The 25,000-nt window shown below is 39.9% G+C and overlaps 1 protein-coding gene across 5 annotated transcripts in view; it reads right to left on the bottom strand.

The window, feature by feature from the left end:
• The window catches only part of TTC39B (tetratricopeptide repeat domain 39B), a 143,124-nt gene that overhangs the window by 34,162 nt on the left and 83,962 nt on the right, over positions 1-25,000 (bottom strand). For all 5 annotated transcript variants that reach the window (XR_007146330.1, XM_047830174.1, XM_047830176.1 and 2 more), the window contains 7 exons: positions 16,732-16,837; positions 15,282-15,347; positions 13,665-13,773; positions 12,693-12,760; positions 12,543-12,602; positions 10,939-11,100; positions 4,055-4,146 (listed from right to left, as the gene is read on the bottom strand). Coding sequence is in view for 4 of the 5 variants with exons in the window: in XM_047830174.1 (XP_047686130.1) it covers positions 4,055-4,146; positions 10,939-11,100; positions 12,543-12,602; positions 12,693-12,760; positions 13,665-13,773; positions 15,282-15,347; positions 16,732-16,837 (663 nt within the window). In the remaining variant the exon portion in view is untranslated. The remainder of the gene's footprint in view (positions 1-4,054; positions 4,147-10,938; positions 11,101-12,542; positions 12,603-12,692; positions 12,761-13,664; positions 13,774-15,281; positions 15,348-16,731; positions 16,838-25,000) is intronic.

Here is a 25,000-nt window from a genome sequence, read left to right as displayed (position 1 = left end):
GTGCATGGTACATTTCCTATTCCTATCTATTCTTACCTATTCCTACCTATTTGCTATGGCACAGATCTGCAAGATAATATGCCTCAAACACAGCCGTCGACTAACGTACTCTGAGCAAAAGTTTACCAAACACTGGTTATTTTGAAAATAATCAGCTAAGGTCGTGCACCACGTTTACAAACTTTCTCTTAAAAGTCTAAGGAATCCCAATTGTGAAATTCGCAAGCCCATAAAAATGAGCATAGGATGGAGAGACCCCATGTTCCCAGAGCACTTTCTTACACACAAATTTATAAGTGCATCCAACAGGCTGCTGCTCAGTGAAATATCCAATTACATCACTGAAAGAAAAGATGAAACAAGAGACAAAATACTACAATAAGAGGACAGGGGCGCCTGGGTGGCTCAGTCGGTTAAGCGTCCGACTTCAGCTCAGGTCACCATCTCGCGGTCTGCGAGTTCGAGCCCCGCGTCGGGCTCTGGGCTGATGGCTCAGAGCCTGGAGCCTGCTTCCGATTCTGTGTCTCCCTCTCTCTCTGCCCCTCCCCCGTTCATGCTGTATCTCTCTCTGTCTCAAAAATAAATAAACGTTAAAAAAAAAAATTTTTTTTTTTTAATTTAAAAAAAAAAAAAAGAGGACAAGATTGTGTTCGGTTATTTCTGGGCACAATTTGGGGATAGGATTTTCAAGGCAGAATGCTCATGATTGGATTGATGTTCGGCCACATCAGTGGAAGAAGCGGTGGAAATGTGAGGCGGGGGCTGAGGGCGGTGGACAGGAGCGTGTACTGCACAGGAATCCGCAAGGTTTGAACACTGCACAGGCTGTATGAAGAAAACGCTCATTTGGGCAACTCTCCTCTCACTGTCCTGACAAATTAGATGCTGTCATACAGCAGACCTCGAGCTTTCTCCTGAAAATGAGACTGATTACATGTTTCACAGAAATTACTTTGATATGAAGAAAATGCACTCTGAGGTGGAAGAAATAAGAGAGACTTAAAAGACTTCATTGTATCTTAATATCCCATTCCCTTCCTTTTGTTGTTTGTGGGAAACAAGGACACGCATTGTACCAGTAAGAGGTGGCATTTTTCATACCACGCCTTCCACTGAGGTTGATTCTACAGTTAGCGTACATGGTCCTATGTTCAAAGAGAGCTTTCAAAAAGAAGATGAAAAAGCCGTCTTAGTCGTATCTTCAAATCTGCTCTGACAAGTCTGACGGTTCGGCTAAGATGTTATTTCTCATAACGTGGGCACAGAATGCAGTACTCCACGTAAAAGGTTTTGTCGTTAGTTATGTGTGAAGAATGTAGCAGGGCTTCTCTGTTCCTTAACTTTCTCATCTCCTCCCCTCTACCAGAGCCAGCGGGCCCCGCAGTTGTATCTTAACACCACTTCGTCACCTGCAACCTTTCTACTCAAAGCACAAACCCAAGCACACCACTCTGAATACCCTTCTCTTCATTCTAACTTGGCTGCTCTAGTAAGACTTTCAGTCTACTTGCCCTTCAACTTTCTCCCTATCCGCAGTCTCCCTCTCTCTCCCTGTTCCTCCATATTCCTGCTTAGATCGCCCTGTCCTTTACGGCCGCACTCAATGGCCTCAGACCTAAACTCCCTTGTCCTCTGCCTAGTCGCTACACTCACCTGGCAAAAACCCAGCTCTGGATGATGTTCAGTGTGCCTCTTCCCTGCACCTGCAGTGAGAGCTGACAGGTATCTCCGTAAATTCGTCAGCACCGCCTTCAGATGGGCCCTTGTGCTACCTGCCATTCCTCCTACAGTGTTTCTCTCACCACCTCACTGTCCCGCTCTCTGCAACAATTGTTTCCGAACACTCTCCATCCCCCTCGCACCTCCAGCCCACTCCTCCCTCTTTCAATAGATGACCCTGACTCCTCCTTTGTAAAGAAAGACACAAGTTAGGAGATGGAGAACCCTTCCTTGCATATTACAACACACAAGCTTGCCTGCCTCTGCACCTATCCTGGGCTTCCTCCCTTCTGATCCAGTAGAGGACCTGGTCCTCCTCCTAAATAAAACCAACCATGCCATCAGTGCTTTGGATTCGAACTCCTCCTGCCTTTTCAGCAGACTTACAAATATCAATTATCCCATTTCTTGCTTGTATGTGTAACTTCTCTTCTTCAGTTGGATCTTTCCCAGTGGTTTCTAAGAATGCTCACAAGTCTCCCATTAAACCATTCTCTGTCATGATATCTCCCTCCAGCTACCAACGCTCTCTCTCCCCTCCCCTTCATAGTCAGAATTATCCAGGGATGCATTTATACTCAATTCTACATTTCCCTATGTCCCATTCACTCTTCAGCCACCTCCAGTCTGACTTCCACCTCTACTCGAGTACGTTATCAGCCCCTGCTAGGGTTACTGAGGATCCTGTCCCTCTGTCTTGTGTTTAAATGGAATATTGTGTGTTGTGAGATGTATTTTGAGTCACGCTTGACCTTTCTTTTCTTTTGACCTATATACAGCTGACCCTTGAACAACATGGGGGGTGCTTAAAGGCACCGACCCCCACAGAGTCAAAAATCCACATATAATTGGGGCTCCTGGGTGGCTCAGTTGGTTTAAGCGTCCAACTTCGACTCAGTTTATGATCTCATGGTTTGTGGGATCGAGCCCCATGTCGGGCTCTGGGCTGACAGCTCAGAGACCGGAGCCTGCTTCGGATTCTGTGTCACCCCCTCTCTCTGCCCCTCCCCTGCTTGCGCACACATGCTCTCTCTCTCTCAAGAATAAACAATAAAAATTTTTTTTTTAATCCCTAACTTTTTGACTCCCCCAAAGTTTAACTACTAATAGCCTTCCGTTGACCAGAAGCCTTATTGATAACAATTGGTTAACTCATATTTTCTATGTTGTATTAATACCATATTCTAACACTAAAGTAGGCTAAAGAAAATCTAGGCAAATCATAAGAGAAAATACAATATCAGTATTATACTGTATTTATAAAAAAAAAAAAAAAAGAAAGAAAAGAAAAAAACCTGCGTGTAGGTGGACCCACACAGTTCAAATTCATGTTGTTCGAGGGTCAAGTGTACATAAAATGTAGCATAATGTCCTATCAAATATCACCTTTTGGCTCTTCATTTTTTTTAATATGAAATTTATTGTCAAATTGGTTTCCATACAACACCCAGTGGTTAGCTCTTTAATGTGCAGTGCTCCTTCCTGTAGCAGGGTCATCTCTGGTTTCTGTTCCCCTGGTCTGAAACTGTATCACTGCAAGTCCCTGCTGCCCCAGCAGCTCCTCCTCCACCTTCAGACACCACGTCACACTCGCACCTCTACCTTCTTATACACACTTCTCCTCCCATTGGGGGATGGGCCGGGGATAGCAGGTCCCGTTGGCGATGCAAGTTATTATCAGCTTCTGGCTTGCTAACTGTGGTCTCAGTCACCCCGAGCGGAAAGAACACCAGGTTTGCTCAGGAAGACAGAACATGGTGAGTTGAAAATGCTTTCACATGTCCAAGTGAAGGGGGCAAATGGAAACTGGATATACGGGTCTGGAGCTCAGTCAGGAAATCTGAACTAGGGATGTAAACTTGGCCTGGCTGAGATTTCCTAAGGTTGAGGCTCTAAGACATCAACATGTAACAGCTGGATAAAATAGGATGAGTCTACAGAGCTACTGAGATGGGATGGCAAGAAGAGTAGGAAGAAAAAAATTAATCGGGTATTGTAAGTTTGCAGTTATTTGCGTGACTATTTCATTGATGTCTGGTTCCACTACAAGATCATAACCCAAGGACAGGAGCCACGCCTGTTTATTCAGCACCTCACATGGTATCCTTCATACAGAAGGTGCTCAAAAGTAAGATTACAGATGATTTATGGATACTTATCTAAACAAAGTTAAACAGATTAGCTCACAAAAGACCTTCTATGAATATGGTTCTAAGGGTCCCTGCATCGAATGAGTAGAAATTAAAGAAAACATGAAGGTAATGCGTGGGAGGGCACTTAGGGGAAAAGAAAGAGGTGTTCGGGATCCCCGTTACAGCAACGGTGCCCTGCTTACCTGAATAAGATTACTATATCCTCTTTAGTTGCTACGACATCCTCCTCTGGAAGCATACTCAAAATTGCAGCTTTCAAGAATACATATGTTGCCTTCAGGAAAAGAAGAAAAGCTGCTGGTTATAGGGCATCTCTAGGTACATGACATTTCTATCTTGCAAGTCAGGAACGACCTGCAAACTGTCTAGATGTAATACTTAAAAAGCCATCAAAGAAATAAAAGGAAATGAAGTCTTATACTGCTGTTCCTATTGAGAGTAACACCTTTCAGTTAATTTTGACCATTTTCCTATTACACAACTGTCATGTTCATGGGCGAGAAAGATCACAGAATGAACAAGAAATATGCACCTCATTTCTCCCAACTTCTCACAAATAGATCAGAATTAATTTTACTTATGAAAAGCTTTGGGGCGCCTGAGCGGCTCAGTCAGTTAAACATCCGACTTCAGCTCAGGTCACGATCTCCCAGTTTGTGAGTTCGAGCCCCGCATTGGGCTCTGTGCTGACAGCTCAGAGCCTGGAGCCTGCTTTGGATTCTGTGTCTCCCTCTCTCTCTGCCCCTCCCCTGCTTGCGCTCTGTCTCTTTCTCTGTCAGAAATAAATAAACATTTAAAAAAAGAAGAAAAGAAGAGCTTTGTCATAAGGGCATCATAAAATCTACAGAAAAATTATCAAAGGCTATTGATATTTAATAACTTTTTTTTTTATGAAATTTATTGACAAATTGGTTTCCATACAACACCCAGTGCTCATCCCAAAAGGTGCCCTCCTCAATACCCATCACCCACCCTCTCCTCCCTCCCACCCCCCATCAACCCTCAGTTTGTTTTCAGTTTTTAACAGTCTCTTATGCTTTGGCTCTCTCCCATTCTAACCTCTTTTTTTTTTTTTTCCTTCCCCTCCCCCATGGGTTCCTGTTAAGTTTCTCAGGATCCACATAAGAGTGAAACCATATGGTATCTGTCTTTCTCTGTATGGCTTATTTCACTTAGCATCACACTCTCCAGTTCCATCCACGTTGCTACAAAAGGCCATATTTCATTTTTTTCTCATTGCCACGTAATATTCCATTGTGTATATAAACCACAATTTCTTTATCCATTCATCAGTTGATGGACATTTAGGCTCTTTCCATAATTTGGCTATTGTTGAGAGTGCTGCTATGAACATTGGGGTACAAGTGGCCCTATGCATCAGTGCTCCTGTATCCCTTGGATAAATTCCTAGCAGTGCTATTGCTGGGTCATAGGGTAGGTCTATTTTTAATTTTCTGAGGAACCTCCACACTGCTTTCCAGAGCGGCTGCACCAATTTGCATTCCCACCAACAGTGCAAGAGGGTTCCCGTTTCTCCACATCCTCTCCAGCATCTATAGTCTCCTGATTTGTTCATTTTGGCCACTCTGACTGGCGTGAGGTGATACCTGAGTGTGGTTTTGATTTGTATTTCCCTGATAAGGAGCGACGCTGAACATCTTTTCATGTGCCTGTTGGCCATCCGGATGTCTTCTTTAGAGAAGTGTCTATTCATGTTTTCTGCCCATTTCTTCACTGGGTTATTTGTTTTTTGGGTGTGGAGTTTGGTGAGCTCTTTATAGATTTTGGATACTAGCCCTTTGTCGGATATGTCATTTGCGAATATCTTTTCCCATTCCGTTGGTTGCCTTTTAGTTTTGTTGGTTGTTTCCTTGGCTGTGCAGAAGCTTTTTATCTTCATAAGGTCCCAGTAATTCACTTTTGCTTTTAATTCCCTTGCCTTTGGGGATGTGTCGAGTAAGAGATTGCTACGGCTGAGGTCAGAGAGGTCTTTTCCTGCTTTCTCCTCTAAGGTTTTGATGGTTTCCTGTCTCACATTTAGGTCCTTTATCCATTTTGAGTTTATTTTTGTGAATGGTGTGAGAAAGTGGTCTAGTTTCAACCTTCTGCATGTTGCTGTCCAGTTCTCCCAGCACCATTTGTTAAAGAGGCTGTCTTTTTTCCATTGGATGTTCTTTCCTGCTTTGTCAAAGATGAGTTGGCCATACGTTTGTGGGTCTAGTTCTGGGGTTTCTATTCTATTCCATTGGTCTATGTGTCTGTTTTGGTGCCAATACCATGCTGTCTTGATGATGACAGCTTTGTAGTAGAGGCTAAAGTCTGGGATTGTGATGCCTCCTGCTTTGGTCTTCTTCTTGAAAATTCCTTTGGCTATTCGGGGCCTTTTGTGGTTCCATATGAATTTTAGGATTGCTTGTTCTAGTTTTGAGAAGAATGCTGGTGCAATTTTGATTGGGATTGCATTGAATGTGTAGATAGCTTTGGGTAGTATTGACATTTTGACAATATTTATTTTTCCAATCCATGAGCAGGGAATGTCTTTCCATTTCTTTAAATCTTCTTCAATTTCCTTCATAAGCTTTCTATAGTTTTCAGCATACAGATCCTTTACATCTTTGGTTAGATTTATTCCTAGGTATTTTATGCTTCTTGGTGCAATTGTGAATGGGATCAGTTTCTTTATTTGTCTTTCTGTTGCTTCATTGTTAGTGTGTAAGAATGCAACTGATTTCTGTACATTGATTTTGTATCCTGCAACTTTGCTGAATTCCTGTATCAGTTCTAGCAGACTTTTGGTGGAGTCTATCGGATTTTCCATGTGTAATATCATGTCATCTGCAAAAAGCGAAAGCTTGATTTCATCTTTGCCAATTTTGATGCCTTTGATTTCCTTTTGTTGTCTGATTGCTGATGCTAGAACTTCCAGGACTATGTTAAACAGCAGCGGTGAGAGTGGGCATCCTTGTCGTGTTCCTGATCTCAGGGAAAAAGCTCTCAGTTTTTCCCCGTTGAGGATGATGTTAGCTGTGGGCTTTTCATAAATGGCTTTTATGATCTTTAAGTATGTTCCTTCTATCCCGACTTTCTCAAGGGTTTTTATTAAGAAAGGGTGCTGGATTTTGTCGAAGGCCTTTTCTGCATCGATTGACAGGATCATATGGTTCTTCTCTTTTTTTTTGTTAATGTGATGTATCACGTTGATTGATTTGCGAATGTTGAACCAGCCCTGCATCCCAGGAATGAATCCCACTTGATCATGGTGAATAATTCTTTTTATATGCCGTTGAATTCGATTTGCTAGTATCTTATTGAGAATTTTTGCATCCATATTCATCAGGGATATTGGCCTGTAGTTCTCTTTTTTTACTGGGTCTCTGTCTGGTTTAGGAATCAAAGTAATACTGGCTTCATAGAATGAGTCTGGAAGTTTTCCTTCCCTTTCTATTTCTTGGAATAGCTTGAGAAGGATAGGTATTATCTCTGCTTTAAACGTCTGGTAGAACTCCCCTGGGAAGCCATCTGGTCCTGGACTCTTATTTGTTGGGAGATTTTTGATAACCGATTCAATTTCTTCGCTGGTTATGGGTCTGTTCAAGCTTTCTATTTCCTCCTGATTGAGTTTTGGAAGAGTGTGGGTGTTCAGGAATTTGTCCATTTCTTCCAGGTTGTCCAATTTGTTGGCATATAAGTTTTCATAGTATTCCCTGATAATTGTTTGTATCTCTGAGGGATTGGTTGTAATAATTCCATTTTCATTCATGATTTTATCTATTTGGGTCATCTCCCTTTTCTTTTTGAGAAGCCTGGCTAGAGGTTTGTCAATTTTGTTTATTTTTTCAAAAAACCAACTCTTGGTTTCGTTGATCTGTTCTACAGTTTTTTTAGATTCTATATTGTTTATTTCTGCTCTGATCTTTATTATTTCTCTTCTTCTGCTGGGCTTAGGCTGCCTTTGCTGTTCTGCTTCTAGTTCCTTTAGGTGTGCTGTTAGATTTTGTATTTGGGATTTTTCTTGTTTCTTGAGATAGGCCTGGATTGCAATGTATTTTCCTCTCAGGACTGCCTTTGCTGCGTCCCAAAGCGTTTGGATTGTTGTATTTTCATTTTTGTTTGTGTCCATATATTTTTTAATTTCTTCTCTAATTGTCTGGTTGACCCACTCATTTGTTAGTAGGGTGTTCTTTAACCTCCATGCTTTTGGAGGTTTTCCAGACTTTTTTCTGTGGTTGATTTCAAGCTTCATAGCATTGTGGTCTGAAAGTAAGCATGGTATAATTTCAATTCTTGTAAACTTATGAAGGGCTGTTTTGTGACCCAGTATATGATCTATCTTGGAGAATGTTCCATGTGCACTCAAGAAGAAAGTATATTCTGTTGCTTTGGGATGCAGAGTTCTAAATATATCTGTCAAGTCCATCTGATCCAATGTCTCATTCAGGGCCCTTGTTTCTTTATTGACCATGTGTCTAGATGATCTATCCATTTCTGTAAGTGGGGTGTTAAAGGCCCCTGCAATTACCACATTCTTATCAATAAGGTTGCTTATGTTTATGAGTAATTGTTTTATATATTTGGGGCCTCCGGTATTCGGTGCATAGACATTTATAATTGTTAGCTCTTCCTGATGGATAGACCCTGTAACTATTATATAATGTCCTTCTTCATCTCTTGTTACAGCCTTTAATTTAAAGTCTAGTTTGTATGATATAAGTATGCTTTCTTTTGGCTTCCAGTTGCATGATAAATAGTTCTCCATCCCCTCACTCTCAATCTAAAGGTGTCCTCAGGTCTAAAATGAGTCTCTTGTAGACAGCAAATAGATGGGTCTTGTTTTTTTATCCATTCTGATACCCTATGTCTTTTGGTTGGCGCATTTAATCCATTTACATTCAGTGTTATTATAGAAAGATACGGGTTTAGAGTCATTGTGATGTCTGTATGTTTTATGCTTGTAGTGATGTCTCTGGGACTTTGTCTCACAGGGTCCCCCTTAGGATCTCTTGTAGGGCTGGTTTAGTGGTGACAAATTCCTTCAGTTTTTGTTTGTTTGGGAAGACCTTTATCTCTCCTTCTATTCTAAATGACAGACTTGCTGGATAAAGGATTCTTGGCTGCATATTTTTTCTGTCTAGCACCCTGAAAATCTCGTGCCAATTCTTTCTGGCCTGCCAAGTTTCAAAAGAGAGATCAGTCACGAGTCTTATAGGTCTCCCTTTATATGTGAGGGCACGTTTACCCCTTGCTGCTTTCAGAATTTTCTCTTTATCCTTGTATTTTGCCAGTTTCACTATGATATGTCGTGCAGAAGATCGATTCAAGTTACGTCTGAAGGGAGTTCTCTGTGCCTCTTGGATTTCAATGCCTTTTTCCTTCCCCAGTTCAGGGAAGTTCTCAGCTATGATTTCTTCAAGTACCCCTTCAGCCCCTTTCCCTCCCTCTTCCTCCTCTGGGATACCAATTATGCGTATATTATTTCTCTTTAGTGCATCACTTAGTTCTCTAATTTTCCCCTCATACTCCTGGATTTTTTTATCTCTCTTTTTCTCAGCTTCCTCTTTTTCCATAATTTTATCTTCTAGTTCACCTATTCTCTCCTCTGCCTCTTCAAGCCGAGCTGTGGTGGTTTCCATTTTGTTATGCATTTCGTTTAAAGCGTTTTTCAGCTCCTCGTGACTGTTCCTTAGTCCCTTGATCTCTGTAGCAAGAGATTCTCTGCTGTCCTGGATACTGTTTTCAAGCCCAGCAATTAATTTTATGACTATTATTCTAAATTCACTTTCTGTTATGTTATTTAAGTCCTTTTTGATCAGCTCATTAGCTGTTGTTATTTCCTGGAGATTCTTCTGAGGGGAATTCTTCCGCTTGGTCATTTTGGATAGTCCCTGGCGTGGTGAGGACCTGCAGGGCACTTCCCCTGTGCTGTGGTGTATAACTGGAGTTGGTGGGCGGGGCCGCAGTCCGACCTGATGTCTGCCCCCAGCCCACCGCTGGGTCACAGTCAGACTGGTGTGTGCCTTCTCTTCCCCTCTCCTAGGGGCGGGATTCACTGTGGGGTGGTGTGGCTCATCTGGGCTACTTGCACCCTGCCAGGCTTGTGATGCTGGGGATCTGGCGTATTAGCTGGGGTGGGTAGGCAAGGTGCTCGGGGGCAGGAGGGGCAGGCTTAGATCGCTTCTCCTTAGGTGATCCACTTCAGGAGGGGCCCTGTGGCAGCGGGAGGGAGTCAGATCTGCTGCCGGAGGTTTGGCTCCGCAGAAGCGCAGAGTTGGGTGTTTGCGCGGAGCGAGCAAGTTCCCTGGCAGGAACCGGTTCCCTTTGGGATTTCGGCTGGGGGATGGGCGGGGGAGATGGCGCTGGCGAGCGCCTTTGTTCCCCACCAAACTGAGCTCTGTTGTCAGGGGGCTCAGCAGCTCTCCCTCCCTTTGTCCTCCAGCCTTCCCGCTTTCCAAGCAGAGCTGTTAACTTATGACCTCCCAGACGCTAAGACGCGCTTGTTGTGGGAACACAGTCCGTCAGGCCCCTCCGCTTTTGCCAGCCAGACTCGGGGGCTCTGCTTGGCCGGCGAGCCGCCCCTCCGCCCCGGCTCCCTCCCGCCAGTCCGTGGAGTGCGCACCGCCTCGCCGCCCTTCCTACCCTCTTCCGTGGGCCTCTCGTCTGCGTTTGGCTCCGGCGACTCCGTTCTGCTAATCCTCTGGCGGTTTTTTGGGTTATTTAGGCAGGTGTAGATGGAATCTAAGTGATCAGCAGGACGTGCGGTGAGCCCAGCGTCCTCCTAAGCCGCCATCTTTATCTAATTGATATTTAATAACTTTTAAATGTAAGTGCACTTCATCCTCAGAGGTAAAGCTTCTTCGTTTAAAAGGACTGTCTGGATGGCTTTTAGAGCATGTAGTGCTGAGGGATAGTGCTTATAAACAGTAGGTACTTAATGCCTATTTCCTCCAACAAACCTCTAAGTTGAAAAAATAATGTTAATGTCATACTACTGAACAAACAGTCCTAAACAAAAATTATCCTGGACACTTATTAGCAAACAGGTAACATCAATGAAAGCATAGCACTTTACCTTGGACCATTTACTTTCTTTGCAAAGCAGATCGGAATAGTAATATGCCTCCATCCAGTTTTGTTGAAACACATAAATCCACATCAGCTCCCAGTAACAGAGATGGTGAAACTGTTTCCATTCTTCTTGAACTGAAATGCATTTTCGAAGTATCTCTTGTGCCTATAAGTCAATTGCATAAAGCTGATCATCCAGATATTAGACAAGGAGGTAATAACCTAATGGAAAAATACATAAATCACTTTGTACAAAAAGAACAAAAGCATAACTCGTTAAGCCACTCAATGTGATGATATATGTTCCTTTCCCCACATGCCATGATACAATTAGGTTCTGCCTCTTGATTTAGCTTCCTGAGGCGGCTGTGGAACTTTATAATGTGGGAGTAGTGACATTCCTTCCCAAGTAAGATATAAAATGCAGAAGTCCTTTACAAAAAAGCTGAAAATAAAAGTCAGAACTTCCAGAAGTTAAAATATACCTTAAACAAAGTTAAAGGCAGACTGGGAGAAGATATCACTATATCCACAACTGGCCAAGAATTAACCCTTAGCATACAACAATTTTATAAAATCCTTAAGAAAAAGACCACTCAATGGGAAAACAGTCAAAGATATGAATGGGTAAATCAGAGAAAAAGATATACAAGTGACAAGCATACACATGAAAAAATTTGTAAACTGAAAAATACAAATTTAAAAATTAAACTATCATATTTTGGCCATGACATGGGCAAAAGCAAAACAGCTAATATCCAGAGTTGCCAAAGTGCACAAGAAACAAGTGTTTTCATATCTTTATAGGAGTTTAAATGGAATAACCTTAAGTTAGAAGGGCAATTTGGCTAAATTTATTAAAATGCAAACATCTTTGACTTTGGAATCCTGATTATCAGAACCTATCTTATATAAATACACCTGTGCACAGAAACATACACATGATGATGGTTACAAGAGCATTATTTATAGTAGCCAAATGTCTATTAGTAGTGGACTGCTTTACTAGGTATCATATTTCCATCTCATGGAATAAAATCCAGCCATCAAAAAGAATGAAGGAGATTTAGATATACTGACCTGGAAAGAAATCCAAGACGCATTGTAAGTAGAAAAAAAAAAAAAACAAATCAAAGAAAAATGCGTATGTTTGACCTCATTGACGTGGAAGAAAATTATTTGTGAGTATATTTATATGAAAAGCTCCACACTCCTCTTCTTCAAGAGAGTCAGTAACTACTTTCCTTTGATGAGGAGTATGTACCATACAGTGAAGGAGAAGTTGTATGTTATGCCGGGGCTAGCTTCCAAAGTCAATATGTAATACAGAAACTGATGACATTGTTTGAAAACCTCTTAAATGTGCCCACCTGTACTTCGCATAGTCTCCCCTGAACTGCCTCATGTACTTAAAGTGTAAGTATAGACTATATTCAGTAATTTATATACAGTAGATGCATATACCAAATTAAAATCGGGCATAAAAAATAACATATTTTTTCTCTGTTTCTGCCTAGTGCATACAGCTGAATCTACTTATATAGAATGAGTCTAATGCAACTCCACCTTACAGACAACTCCCCAAGTTATTCTCCCAAAATAAATTACCTCTTCCACATTTCCCTTCAGCAGCTCTATCCGGGCATGATAAAACAACATGAGGGAGCCCTGCGGAGAAAGGAAGAAGACAGACCAATCAGTGGTCAGCCCTGCTTGACTGGTCATGGTTGAAACATGCACTTGAAATTCTAAGCATACATTTGGAAACTGCTGGAGGAAGGGTGCAAGGAGACTCTCTGCTTCCAGAACATTCACTTCTCCTGTACCTAGAAATTCAATAGGAAAAGCCTCAGTCTTCACAAAACAGGGTAGACACTTATAAGTAATTCTCCAAATTTCATTAAGATCTAGCAAACACCTAATCGTGGAACAGATAAAAAAAACTGCTAATTTGGCAATTTTGCATTTGGGAAATAAAATAAGACAAGTCCCATCTCTGACTTCACTTTAAGAAAGCTCTGGCACAGGCTAATTCTTAACAATGGAAGGAGCTGTCTTTGAGTCCTATTTGGGCTTTCTGGTTTTAATAGCAATATTAACTTATCTTAGCCGAACATTTAATCTTCTATGCAAAAAGAAATCTAATACGAATATGTTAAAATAGATCACCTTAAGCAAACTTTATAGAACTTTTTAAGGAAAACAGATAAAAAAATTCAGTGAAAGAAACCCTCCATCCACCTCCTCTGCCAAATGTTATATGACAAATGTCACTATTTTCCAGTTTTGCTGAAAAAAGAGAAAAAAAGCAAGCAGATATAAACTACTAGCTTTTAGGGGCGCCTGGGTGGCTCAGTTGGTTAAGCGTCCGACTTTGGCTCAGGTCGTGATCTCACAGTCCATGAGTTCGAGCCCTGCATCGGGCTCTGTGCTGACAGCTCAGAGCCTGGAGCCTGCTTCAGATTCTATGTTGCCCTCTCTCTCTGCCCTTCCCCTGCTCATGCTCTGTCTCTCTCTGTCTCAAAAATAAATAAAAACATTTAAAAAAAATTTATATAAAAAAATAAATAAATAAACTACTAGCTTTTAGTGATATTTTTTCTAATTTTTTTAACTAAAGTATAATCAACTGTTAATGCTGGTTGGACCAAGGGTACAACCTCAATGTTTTACTTACTCAGACGAGAGGTAATCAGCTTTCAATGACATAAAATGTGGCACAGTCCTTACCAAGTATCAGGGAGATATAAGTGTGGAAAGCTAGAATAGTTAAGCAGCACAGTGGGGACCGCATGCTTCTTCCTGACGCGCCTTCCTGTAACTGCAGGAGCCCCAACTCCTGTGGGAAGTAAAAGCGTTTCAGAAGGACAGTGCATGACTGAAAAATCATATTCAGACACTACCGAGTGTTCACCTATCTCCCCACTCCGTGAAAGCAGGCTTTATTTTTTAAGAGCTTAGAAAGGGGTAATGCCTAACTAGAAATAAACTTCACATTTTAAACTGGCGTTAAGATAATCTCACAAATTCTTTCTATTATGTGATTCTACAGAGAGGATAAAGGCAGTGCTCATTTCATAGAAGTGTTGTATTTCTCCTATAAAAATATTGATTTATTAAAACATATTGAGGATCTAAGTGCAAGGCATTATGGTTGGCATGAACAAATACAGTTTTGTCGTCAAAGATCTTTCCATCAAAATGCTACGTGAACCCACAATTGTATTAAAATATTGTGAGTGTCATAAAAAAGGTGGGTAAGTAAATGATTCTGGGTTAGGAATACTTGAGCCTCACTGGGAGAGAATAAGGGAAAGTTTGAGAACAGCTGACATTTCTCTCAAACCTAATGGATGGAGAGGATCTCAACAGAACATTATTTGGAAGGATGGTGGCTAGGGAGGACATCCAAAATAGAGACCAGCAGAAGCACAGAAACAAAAAAGTACAAGGCCTGTTTGGGGGAAAAAAATAGTAGTTTCTTATACTTGTTCCCATATAGTTCTCAAAAGCTGCCCTCTTTACTAACAGGGACAGCTTTTGCAATAAGACAACCCTGGTAATATCATATTGAGTATTACATTTAATAAATGTCATACACTATGAAGCAAGCACATGGAAATATAATGAACAAGGGAGGGGCGCCTGGGTGGCTCAGTCAGCTGAGCATCCAACTCTTGGTTTCAGCTCAGGTCATGGGTTCGTAAGCTCAAGCCCCACATCAGGCTCCACGCTGGCAGTGCGGAGCCTGCCTGGGATTCTCTCTTTCTCCGTCCCTCCCCTCTTTCTTTGTCTTTCAAAATAATTAAGTAAACTGAAGAAGAAGAAGAAGAAGAAGAAGAAGAAGAAGAAGAAGAAGAAGAAATAACAACATAATGAATTAAACTCATGGAAAACAAATTTCCTTAGTTTTGTCATGAAACTTGTAAAAGTACAAAGAAACCCAAAATACTACAACTATACTTGATCCGTGTGAATCATAAAATGTGAGACATGGAAATCTAGCCTAATTTCCTGGTCTTACAGAACACTCTAGGGTTGCTGAAATGTTAAAGAAGCATATTCTAACCACACAAGACTACTAAAGTCCAGCAAGCAGCAACCTTAGTAAAACATAACTTTGAATTCCAGAATTTAGGTAACAAAGATAAAAAATTTTAACTTTCAATAGAGAAACCATCTCGACTTCTGAAAAGTATGATCAAGATCCCAGTGGCTCTTTACTATCCTGCAAACAAATTGCCAATAATTGTCACGCTAGTTATGAGGATGTATTGCATTCCTTCGTATCCAACAAATAATGTTTGCATCTTCCCTGTCAAAATTAAGATAAAATTAAATTTGTACCCTGTTTCCAGAAAATCCTATAAATTCTAGTAGTCTGATAATCCGTGCTGGTAAAAGGGAGAGCATCTGCAAGAAAAAAAAAAAAAAATACAAGCATACTTATTTGTTAGTGTATCTAACTATAGAGAAATGTTCACCTCCAAACAACTTTAAGTTTTAATAATTCAGTAATATGAAAAACTAGATCCAACTTTAAACCACTGTACATATCTCAATCATCACATATTGCACATACAGTAATCACTACCTGTGAATTAATTTCATTTAGCGAAGAAAATGAACCTAAAAAATTTAAAAACAACACAAAACGAACACACAAAACCCTGGCCTTTTCCAGACGCTCTAAAGAATACATGCTCTTTTTATGTCGAATGATGAAGCGGTGAGAAGGCACTCCCTCAGGGCCCACTTCCAAATAAGGTTTCTCTTAACCTCCTTTCCCAGAAAGCAAGTCTGCCGGACTCCATATAACATGCGCGCATCACCCAAAAGTGAATAGCACGGTCCTGCGGTCCCTTTCTAGGACCACCCTGAGGAGCAGTGGGGAGGCACAAGCCAGCCAGTGCAGGACTTCGAGCGGTGCACCTGTTAGTTCCCTTTGCTTGGAAGGAGAGATGGCCACATGCGCAATTCTGTACAGACTCACAGGCTGAAGTCAAAGAGTTAGCTGGACGTTCAAGGATTTGGAAGCAGTATCACTGGGAAACTAATGACAAAAAAGGTCTAGGGAGGAGTACAGTCCTCTCTGAATGAGCAAAAAAAAAGGGAAGATATTTGTGTCCCATGTAAATGTTCACCAAAGCCTGACCTGAGCAGAGGAGGATTTTCACAACCAGATGAATAAGATGACCTGTTCTACAGAGACCAGTCAGCCTCTTTCTCCAGCCACCCCCATCATCGACCAGTGGGCTCATGAACAAAGAGGCCATGGTGACATACATACTCATGTGTACTATTTCCTTTACCCCTTGACTTTCTCATCAATTCTAGTCAAACCTTGACAAATATCAAAATCCCTAAATAATATATTACAATTTGACAATATCTACTCAAACTCTTCGTCTCCCTCACAGCATCATAATCGCTCCTCAAGCTATATCACTGCTGCCTCATCTATTTCCAATTCCAGAGCCACCATTGCTAAAGCAACAGTATTTCTGATGTGAAAATGGAACCAGATTCCAAGCTCCTTCTTACCAAAACTGTTACTAACCCATTCAAGTGCTGCACGCTTCCCCTATTGTACAATCCAAAACGACTCTGAGCATGTGCAGAACGTTACCACACATGCTGGCCAAAGTCGCCACCGGGTCACAACACAGAAAAACGGATCGCACTCTAGCTACTTGTCAACCAAACCCAGGTAGAGGTTCATGTGCAGTAGAGAAGGCGCTGAACATCTTAGGTTCTTTTACAAAGGCTTCTGGTGGCTTTATAATTATTTACTTACCAAATTAAAGGCACCTATTCCAAGCTTGACACCCCCTTCAAACTCATAGAAGAACTGCTGCTCAACTTTGTTCTTCTGAATTACATGCAGGATAGAAAGACATTCCCTAGATTGAAGAAAAAATGTTATTGCATAAGTTTACTAGGACTCTGCAAATTCACGTTAAGTCAACTTTCCCACTTACGCACGATAAAGTAATTGTCATTAACCGAAATACTAGACAACTTTTAAATGGAGGCAGCTGTGCTGAGTTTAACCTGAAGGCCACTTGGGGAATAGTCATTAAGGAAAAACGGACACATCCATTTCTACACTGTTTATCAGGACCCATCTTTCTGGGCTGAAAGCAAGACAGAGTTGGAACGTGAGCGAGCATGACTCCAGAGCCACAGGACCACAGGGCTGTGACCTCACAGCTCTCCAGCAATATTGCACAGAAGTCTTCCTAGATGTGCTCCATCCCTTGGCTGCTGTGTGCACTTCAGCAACCCTACTTTCCACCGAAGGACTGAGATGCTACCGCCAAAAAGATGTGAATTTCAGTGTGATCACCATGATCTCAGACCAAATAAATTCTAGAGCTTGCCAGTAGGAAGACTGAGGAAGGACAGCAAGTTCCATCAAAATTGCACATCTGTCTTTTTTTTTCCTATTCCGTCCAAGCAAATCTTTTAGGTTTCTCATATTAATTTCTTTTCTATGCACTTCCCCCCTCCCTTTCACATGTTCAAAAGGCAAATACTTAATCCGAAAAGTGTAAATTAAAACAATGATAGGGGCGCCTGGGTGGCTCAGTCCGTTAAGCGTCCGACTTCAGCTCTGGTCATGATCTCACAGTCCGTGAGTTCGAGCCCCGCGTCGGGCGCTGTGCTGACAGCTCAGAGCCTGGAGCCTGCTTCGGATTCTGTGTCTCCCCCTCTCTCTGTCCCTCCCCCGTTCATGCTCTGTCTCTCTCTGTCTCAAAAAAAATAAATAAACATTAAAAAAAATTTTTTTTAAATAAAACAATGATAAAGATGTAAAAGTTGGTAATGAACAGGAATTGCTTACCAAATTGACAAATAAATTTTTAAAAGGTAGTAAGAAATAACCAGATATTATGTATCACCTTGTGTGATATAACTATGAAGCATACGACTTCATTTATGATGTATTCTAGCCAAATTTATTTAACTGGAATCCAGTAAGCCTACAGATCTCATTTCCAGTTTACAGGAAATAAAAGGAGCTAGAAGGCTGTGGACTGAATTAGTTATGTACCCCTCCCCCCACCTCACCTCCAAATTCCTATGTTGAAGCTCTATGCCCCAGTGTGAGGATATCTGAAGACAGGAATTTTTAGGAGGTCTAAAAATCCTTAATTAAAGGATGGGGTCCTAGACTGGTAAGACTGGTGGTCATAGAAGAAAAAGAAGAGAGACGTTATCTCTCTCTTGGCCATGTGAGGGCCAAGAGAGAAGGTGGCCTGGCTGTCTGCAAGCCAGAAAGAGAGCTCTCTCCAGAACCGGATCATGCTGGCACCCTGATCTTGGACTTCCAACCTCCAGAACTTCAAGAAAATAAAATTCTATTGTTTAAGCCACCCAGTCTGTGGCATTTTGTTCTGGCAGCCTGAGCTGACTAAGACAAAGAACAACCTGAATGGAAACTCGAAAAAGCCATCAAACAAATCCATGGGACATTCTGCAGGACAACTGGCTTGGGCTTTTCAACAACCATCATGAATAGAAAGACTGTTTCAGAATAAAAGAGACGTAATGGACATAAACACAGGATGCAGTAGACAGTCGTGGGTTGCATCCTGGTACAGACACACCAGCAGTAAAAGAAATTTGGGGCCAACTAGTAAAATGTGAAGATAGATTATTACACCAAATGAAGATTTATTGACATCGAAAAGTAAAAGAACAGGTTATGGGGCACCTGGCTGGCTCAGTCATAAGACTGCAACTCTTGATCTCAAGGTCATGAGTTCAAGCCACACACTGGGTATAGAGATTACTTAAATATATAAAACTTTTTTAAAAAAGGAAAAAGCAGGTTACAAAAGAGTACGCACATTAAAAAATACACATAAAAAATAAAAAAAATTAAAAGTACATATATCTTTACATTTGTATAGGAAAAATTCTGAAAGAATACATACCAATAACATACTAGCAGCCATTATTACTGGTGAAAAGAATATGGGGTGTGTGTGTTAATATTTGTTCATCTACATTCTCCCATTTTCCTCAATATGTATTCTGCTTTTGTGATAATAAAGCATCATTTTAATTTTTTAATGGAAAACCAGTGTTGGCAAAGAAAAAAACAAATAGACATATTCATCTGCTTTGGTAAAAGGTGGTTATAGTACAGAGATTGGCAAGCTATTGGAACCTGAGCATGCCCATTCATGCATTTTTTGTCTATGGCTGCTTATACTCTACAGTCTCAGAATTGAGTAGTTACGACAGACATCTTAGGACTCTCAAGCCTAACATATTTACCATCTAGCCCTTTTAGAAAAAGTTTGTCGACCTAATTATTTTTCAGAATGATTTTGCAATATAAATCAAAAATCTTAAACACATGCATACCTTTGACCCAATAAATCCAATTTTATTCTAAGGAAATAGCATGGATACACACAAAACTTTACCTATAAGGAGAGATACTGTATTACTATTTATAATGAAAATGTATAAGCAAACGAAATAGGCAAAAACAGAAAATGAATTAAGAAGACAGTCACATGAGTGTATATCTTTATACATACACACATATGGTATACCCACATAATGGTATGCTATATAGCCATTAAAATCCATGATGAACTAAAAATATTTAATGACCTAATATTTTGTGACATGAAGTGAAAGAGGAAATTTCAAAATGACAGGAAGCATATCATTTCATTATGTAAGAAGATAATTATAAGCTCAGGCACATGCATTAAAAACTCAAACATCAAAATATAGGTAGGATGGCAAGAGGCAGAAACAATGGTCAGAGTTCTTTTCTTTTTTGATAAAAATATAAATGTATTTTCTGATAATAGATGCTTGTTACAAAATTCCCAAATATGTGGAGAAGGTGTGAGTGCCTCCACATGACTATCCCGCAGAGAGATGCTCACTGTTAACAGCCTGGTACATAACCTTCTAGGAGGTTTTATGTGTTAGTGAGAATGCGATATTTAAAAACCACAAATGGGATCATGTAGCATATACGTTATATAGGTTATATTGCTGATTTTCCATGAAAATGCATGAAAGCTACCTTATTTTTTTAACAAGCGTGTATTATTCTATTCTATGGGATAATTTATTTAACCAGATTCTTATTGTTAAACATTTGTTTCCAAATTTTCCATATTATAAACAGTGCTGCTAAAAGTGTGCTTATACATTAAGTACTTTTCCTACATCAAGTACCATAACTATAGTTAATCTATCACAACTGTCCTTAGGATAAATCCTTAGAAAAGGGACTTCCGGGATCAAAGGCAATACACTGTCTTAATTTTGATACATACTGTCAAACATCCTCCAAAAAAATTGTATCAACTTGGACTCCCACCCACTTATGAGCTCCTCACACTGTCATCTGCCCTGAGTCTTTGGATCACATTTCCATTGGCATATTTTATTGTGGTATAGTTTGCCCTGACGAAAATTTAAACATCTATTTGGTCAAGTCAGTCTTTTATGGTTCCTGATTTTATGTCACACTCAGAAAAGCTTCTGAAATTGACATCATGTATCTACTGATATGATACACTACAAAGGACACAGTATCATTTACATGGTATTCTTGCCATAAATGCAAAATCTGCATTTAATCATAAGAAATATTAGATAAGTCCCCACTGAGAGATGTTCTACAAAATAACTGCCCAGTATCCTTCAAAAATATCAAGGTCATAAAAATAAAGACAGACTAAGGGACTCTTTCAGATTAAAAAAGACTAAAGAAACATAACAACTACATGCAACATCTCTGATCTCGGATTCAGCTCTAGACCAGAAAAAGGACACTGATAGGACAATTAGAGGAATCTGGGTAAATGTTAGTACCCACGTTAGTTTCTTGAATTTAATAATTATACTGCAGTTCTAAAAGATGTTAACATTTGTGGGGCGTCTGGGTGGCTGTTGGTTAAGCGTCCAACTTCGGTTCAGGTCATGATTTCAAGGTTTGTGGGTTCAAGCCACGTTTAGGGCTCTGTGCTGACAGTTCAGAGCCTGGAGCCTACTTCAGATTCTGTGTCTCCCTCTCTCTCTGCCTCTCCCCTGCTTGTGTTCTCCCTCTCTCTCTCTCTCTCTCTCAAAATTAAATACACATTAAAAAATTTTTTTTCTTTAAAAAATATATTAACATTTGTGAATCTGAATGAAGAACACATAAAAATTCTTTGTAAAAATTCTGAAGTTATTTCAAAGTGAAAAGATTTTTAATAAAAGTTTAATGGCTTTAGTGCTTTAGGACTACAAAAAATACTTTCCTATTTTCACTAGTACTCTTTTAAAAATATTTTAGGGGCGCCCGGGTGGCTCAGTTGGTTAAACATCCGACTTCAGCTCAGGTCATGATCTCACAGTCTGTGAGTTCGAGCCCCGCGTCGGGCTCTGTGCTGACAGCTCAGGGCCTGGAGCCTGCTTCTGGTTTTGTCTCTCCCTCTCTCTCTGCCCCTCCCCCACTCATGCTCTCTCACTCCCTCAAAAATAAATAAACATCAACAAAAATTTTAAATATCCTTAAAAAAAATAATAAATAAATAAATAAATAAATAAATAAATAAATAAATAAATAAATAAATTAAAAAAAATATTTTAATATTGGGGATCCTGGGTGGCTCAGTCAGTTAAGTGTCTAACTTCAACTCAGGTCTTGATCTCACAGCTCATGAATTTGAGCCCCACATTGGGCTCTATGCTGACAGCTCAGAGCCTGGAGCCTGCTTTAGATTCTGTGTCTCCCTCTCTCTCTGCCCCTCGCTGCTCACGCTCTGTCTTTCTCTCAAAAATAAACATTTTTAAAAATTTTTAATATATCTTAATATTAAATCCACATGGAATTTATTTTTATATTTTTGTTTCCAAAATAAAGAACCAATTTTCCCCAAACCATTTGTTAAAGTATCCATCTTTTCCCACTGTTTTGAAAGATATACATACATTCATATATATATATATGAATGTGTATATATATATATGAATGTCACATATTTTTAATTCCCAGGTTAATGTCTGTGTATGCAAAAATACATGCATGCACACACACACATACACACACAGAGTCTGTTTCAAAACTCTATCTGTTCCATTCCATTGATATATATGTTTGTGCCATTTTAAGACTACTTGAATTGGGACACCTGGGTGACTCAGTCTGTTAAGCGTCCAACTTCAGCTCAGGTCATGATTTTGCTGTTTGTGGGTTCACGCCCCACATCAACCTCTGCTGACAGCTCAGAGCCTGGAACCTGCTTCAGATTCTGTGTCTCCCTCTCTCTCTGCCCTCCCCTGCTCATGTTCTGGCTCTGTCTGTCTGTCTCTCTCTCTCTCCCTCAAAACTAAACATTAAAAAACCATTTTTTTAAAAAGACTACTTGAATTCATTCAGTTTTTTTAAGTTTTTATGACTAGAAAAGCAATTAGCTCTTTAACATTCTTTTGTATCATCTAAAAAGTATTTCAGGGGCGCCTGGATGGCTCAGTCAGTTAAGTGTCCAACTTCGGCTCAGGTCATGATCTTGTGGTTTACGAGTTCGAGCCCCGCATCGGGCTCTGTGCTGACAGCTCGGAGCCTGAAGCCTGCTTCGATTCTGTGTCTCTCTCTCTCTCTCTCTGACCCTCTCCCCACATTCATGCTCTGTCTCTGTCTCAAAAATAAATAAACATTAAAAAATAAATTTAAAAAAAATAAAATTAAAAAAATAAAAATAAAAAATAAAAAGTATTTCAAGAGGAAAACTAAAAACAAAATGTCAATTCCCAAAATTTCTGCCCCGCCTATACGATTTTGAATGGAATATAATTTTATTAAATCACTTTGTGTGAAAGTATCTCTGAAAACACTAAATCTTGGTTCTGCACTAATGGGGATCTGCTCCTAGTAATGACACACACACTAGCTTGTATTAGATTAACTGTCTCACAGATAACAATTATAAACTTTAGAATTTAAATATTTTTTAAGTTTATTTATTTTTGAAAGAAAGACCAAGAAAGTGAGCAGGGGAGGGGCAGAGACAGTGAGGGAGAGAGAATCCGAAACAGAGCCAGATACAGGGCTCAAACCCACAAATCGTAAGATCATAACCTGAGCCGAAACCAAGAGTCAGATGCTTAACTGACTGAGCCCCCAGGCACCCCTTAAATATATATTTAAAATGTATTTTCAGGCACTGGAAAGTGAAAACAAAAAGTAGGAGAAAACTGGAGAAGAATTAGCCTTTGAAAGATGAGAACAACTCTCATATGGACTTCACATTTACATGGCTAGTCAGCTGAAAGTACTCTCCAGTCCACTCAATATGGGGTGCCCACAACTGATACAGAAAGCCACACAGTCCTATTGCCTTAAAAAGTCAGAGTTCAAGACTGCCAGAGTGGCTGTGAGGCAATGGAAAAATTTTCAGATAGGGGAGAACCACACAGGAGGGAAAAACCAAGATCAAATTCTTGTTGGACCCATGAACTATTGGAATACTGGAGAGACTCCAAAGAAAAGCAAAAGCAAGAGCAAGACAGAAGAAATAAAGGAGCCATGACTTCAGGTGCTACCTTCTTGTAGAGAGTCAAGAGTCTGGAGTCTAAGTCTAGTCAAATTCATGATTCCTAGAACAAGTATCAGCACTCTTCCAAGAAGATAATAGAATCCAGAGTCTCTATAATGAATCAATACCTAGTGCACAATTTAAATACTGTTGTCAAGAGAAGACACAAAATGATATGACATATGGTCAAGAGAAAAAGCAAGCAATAAAAACTGACTCCAGGATGACCCAGAGAGCCAATCTAAAAAAAAAAAAACCATACTTTTCAATAAACAGTACCACAGTGACTTGTTGAACAAAATCAGACTGACTAATATGTGTAATTGGACCTTAAAAGAAGAGGAAAACAGTGAAAATGGAGCATAAAAAAATATTTGTAGAAATAATGGCCACAATTTCTCAAAGCACACTTAAACACGTTGCAAACTACTGAGAACCAAAGGTACAAGAGTCTTCAAAGCAGTCAGAAGAAATGATACATTACAGACAGGGATTGGTAATACATACAACAGCTAACTTCTGATCAGAAACAACAGAGGCCATAATACAATGGACTGACAGTTTGAAAGTGGTGAAAGAAGAAAAAAGAAAACCTTGTAACCCAGACTACTGTACTAAGCAAAAATAGCCTTCAAAAATGAAGACATTTTCAGATAAATGAAAATGGAGAGAATTATTGAAAGCAGACATGTACTACAAGAAATATTAAAAGGAATTCTTCAGTCCAAAAGTATACAGAAACGAATGAAGAATACTAAAAATGGTAACTATATATATGAGTAAATAGAAAAATCTGTAAGATATCATAGTTTAAAGAAAAAGTGTGACACTGCATCGTGAGGTTTATAATATATGCAAGTGTACTGTCATAAGAATAGTATAAAAGACAAGTGGCAAATGAAATTATACTTCCACAAAGTTCTTATGTTTTATGGGCAACAGTGTGATATTGACTCTAAGTTGACCGTTGTAAGGTAAGAAGGATTTTATAATCACTAGAGCAACCTTTAAAAAATTAAAGAGGGCTATAGCTAAGAAAACAATAGAGGGATTGATTACACTGGAATATATATTTTTAAATTTTTATGAAAGCAAAGAAAGGCAAAAAAGAACTGGGAAAACCAAATAAGGCAAGAGAAAAAAAAAATGGTGGCCACAAGTACAAACATATCATTTGTTACACTGAGTAAAAAAAGCAAGATCCAGCTACAAGCCTCTATAAGAAACGCAATTTAAATATTAAAACAAAGATAGGCTTAAAATAAAAGAATATGTGACATGTAAACACTAATTATAAAAAAAAGCATGAATAAATACATTAATATCAGATGAAACAGACTTCAAGACAAGAAATAATCATAAGGAGTTAAGTAGAGACATTTCATAACGATTAAGAGTTTAAGGGGTGCCTGGGTGGCTCATCGGTTAAGCATCTGACTTCAGCTCAGCTCATGATCTCACAGCTCGTGGGTTCAAGCGCCGCATCAGGCTCTGTGCTGACAG

Source organism: Prionailurus viverrinus, chromosome D4 (assembly GCF_022837055.1).
Source record: "Prionailurus viverrinus isolate Anna chromosome D4, UM_Priviv_1.0, whole genome shotgun sequence".
NCBI classification, from domain to species: Eukaryota; Metazoa; Chordata; class Mammalia; order Carnivora; family Felidae; genus Prionailurus; species Prionailurus viverrinus.
The sequence above is the reverse complement of the archived record's forward strand: the minus strand, read 5'-3'. Positions and strand labels throughout refer to the sequence as shown.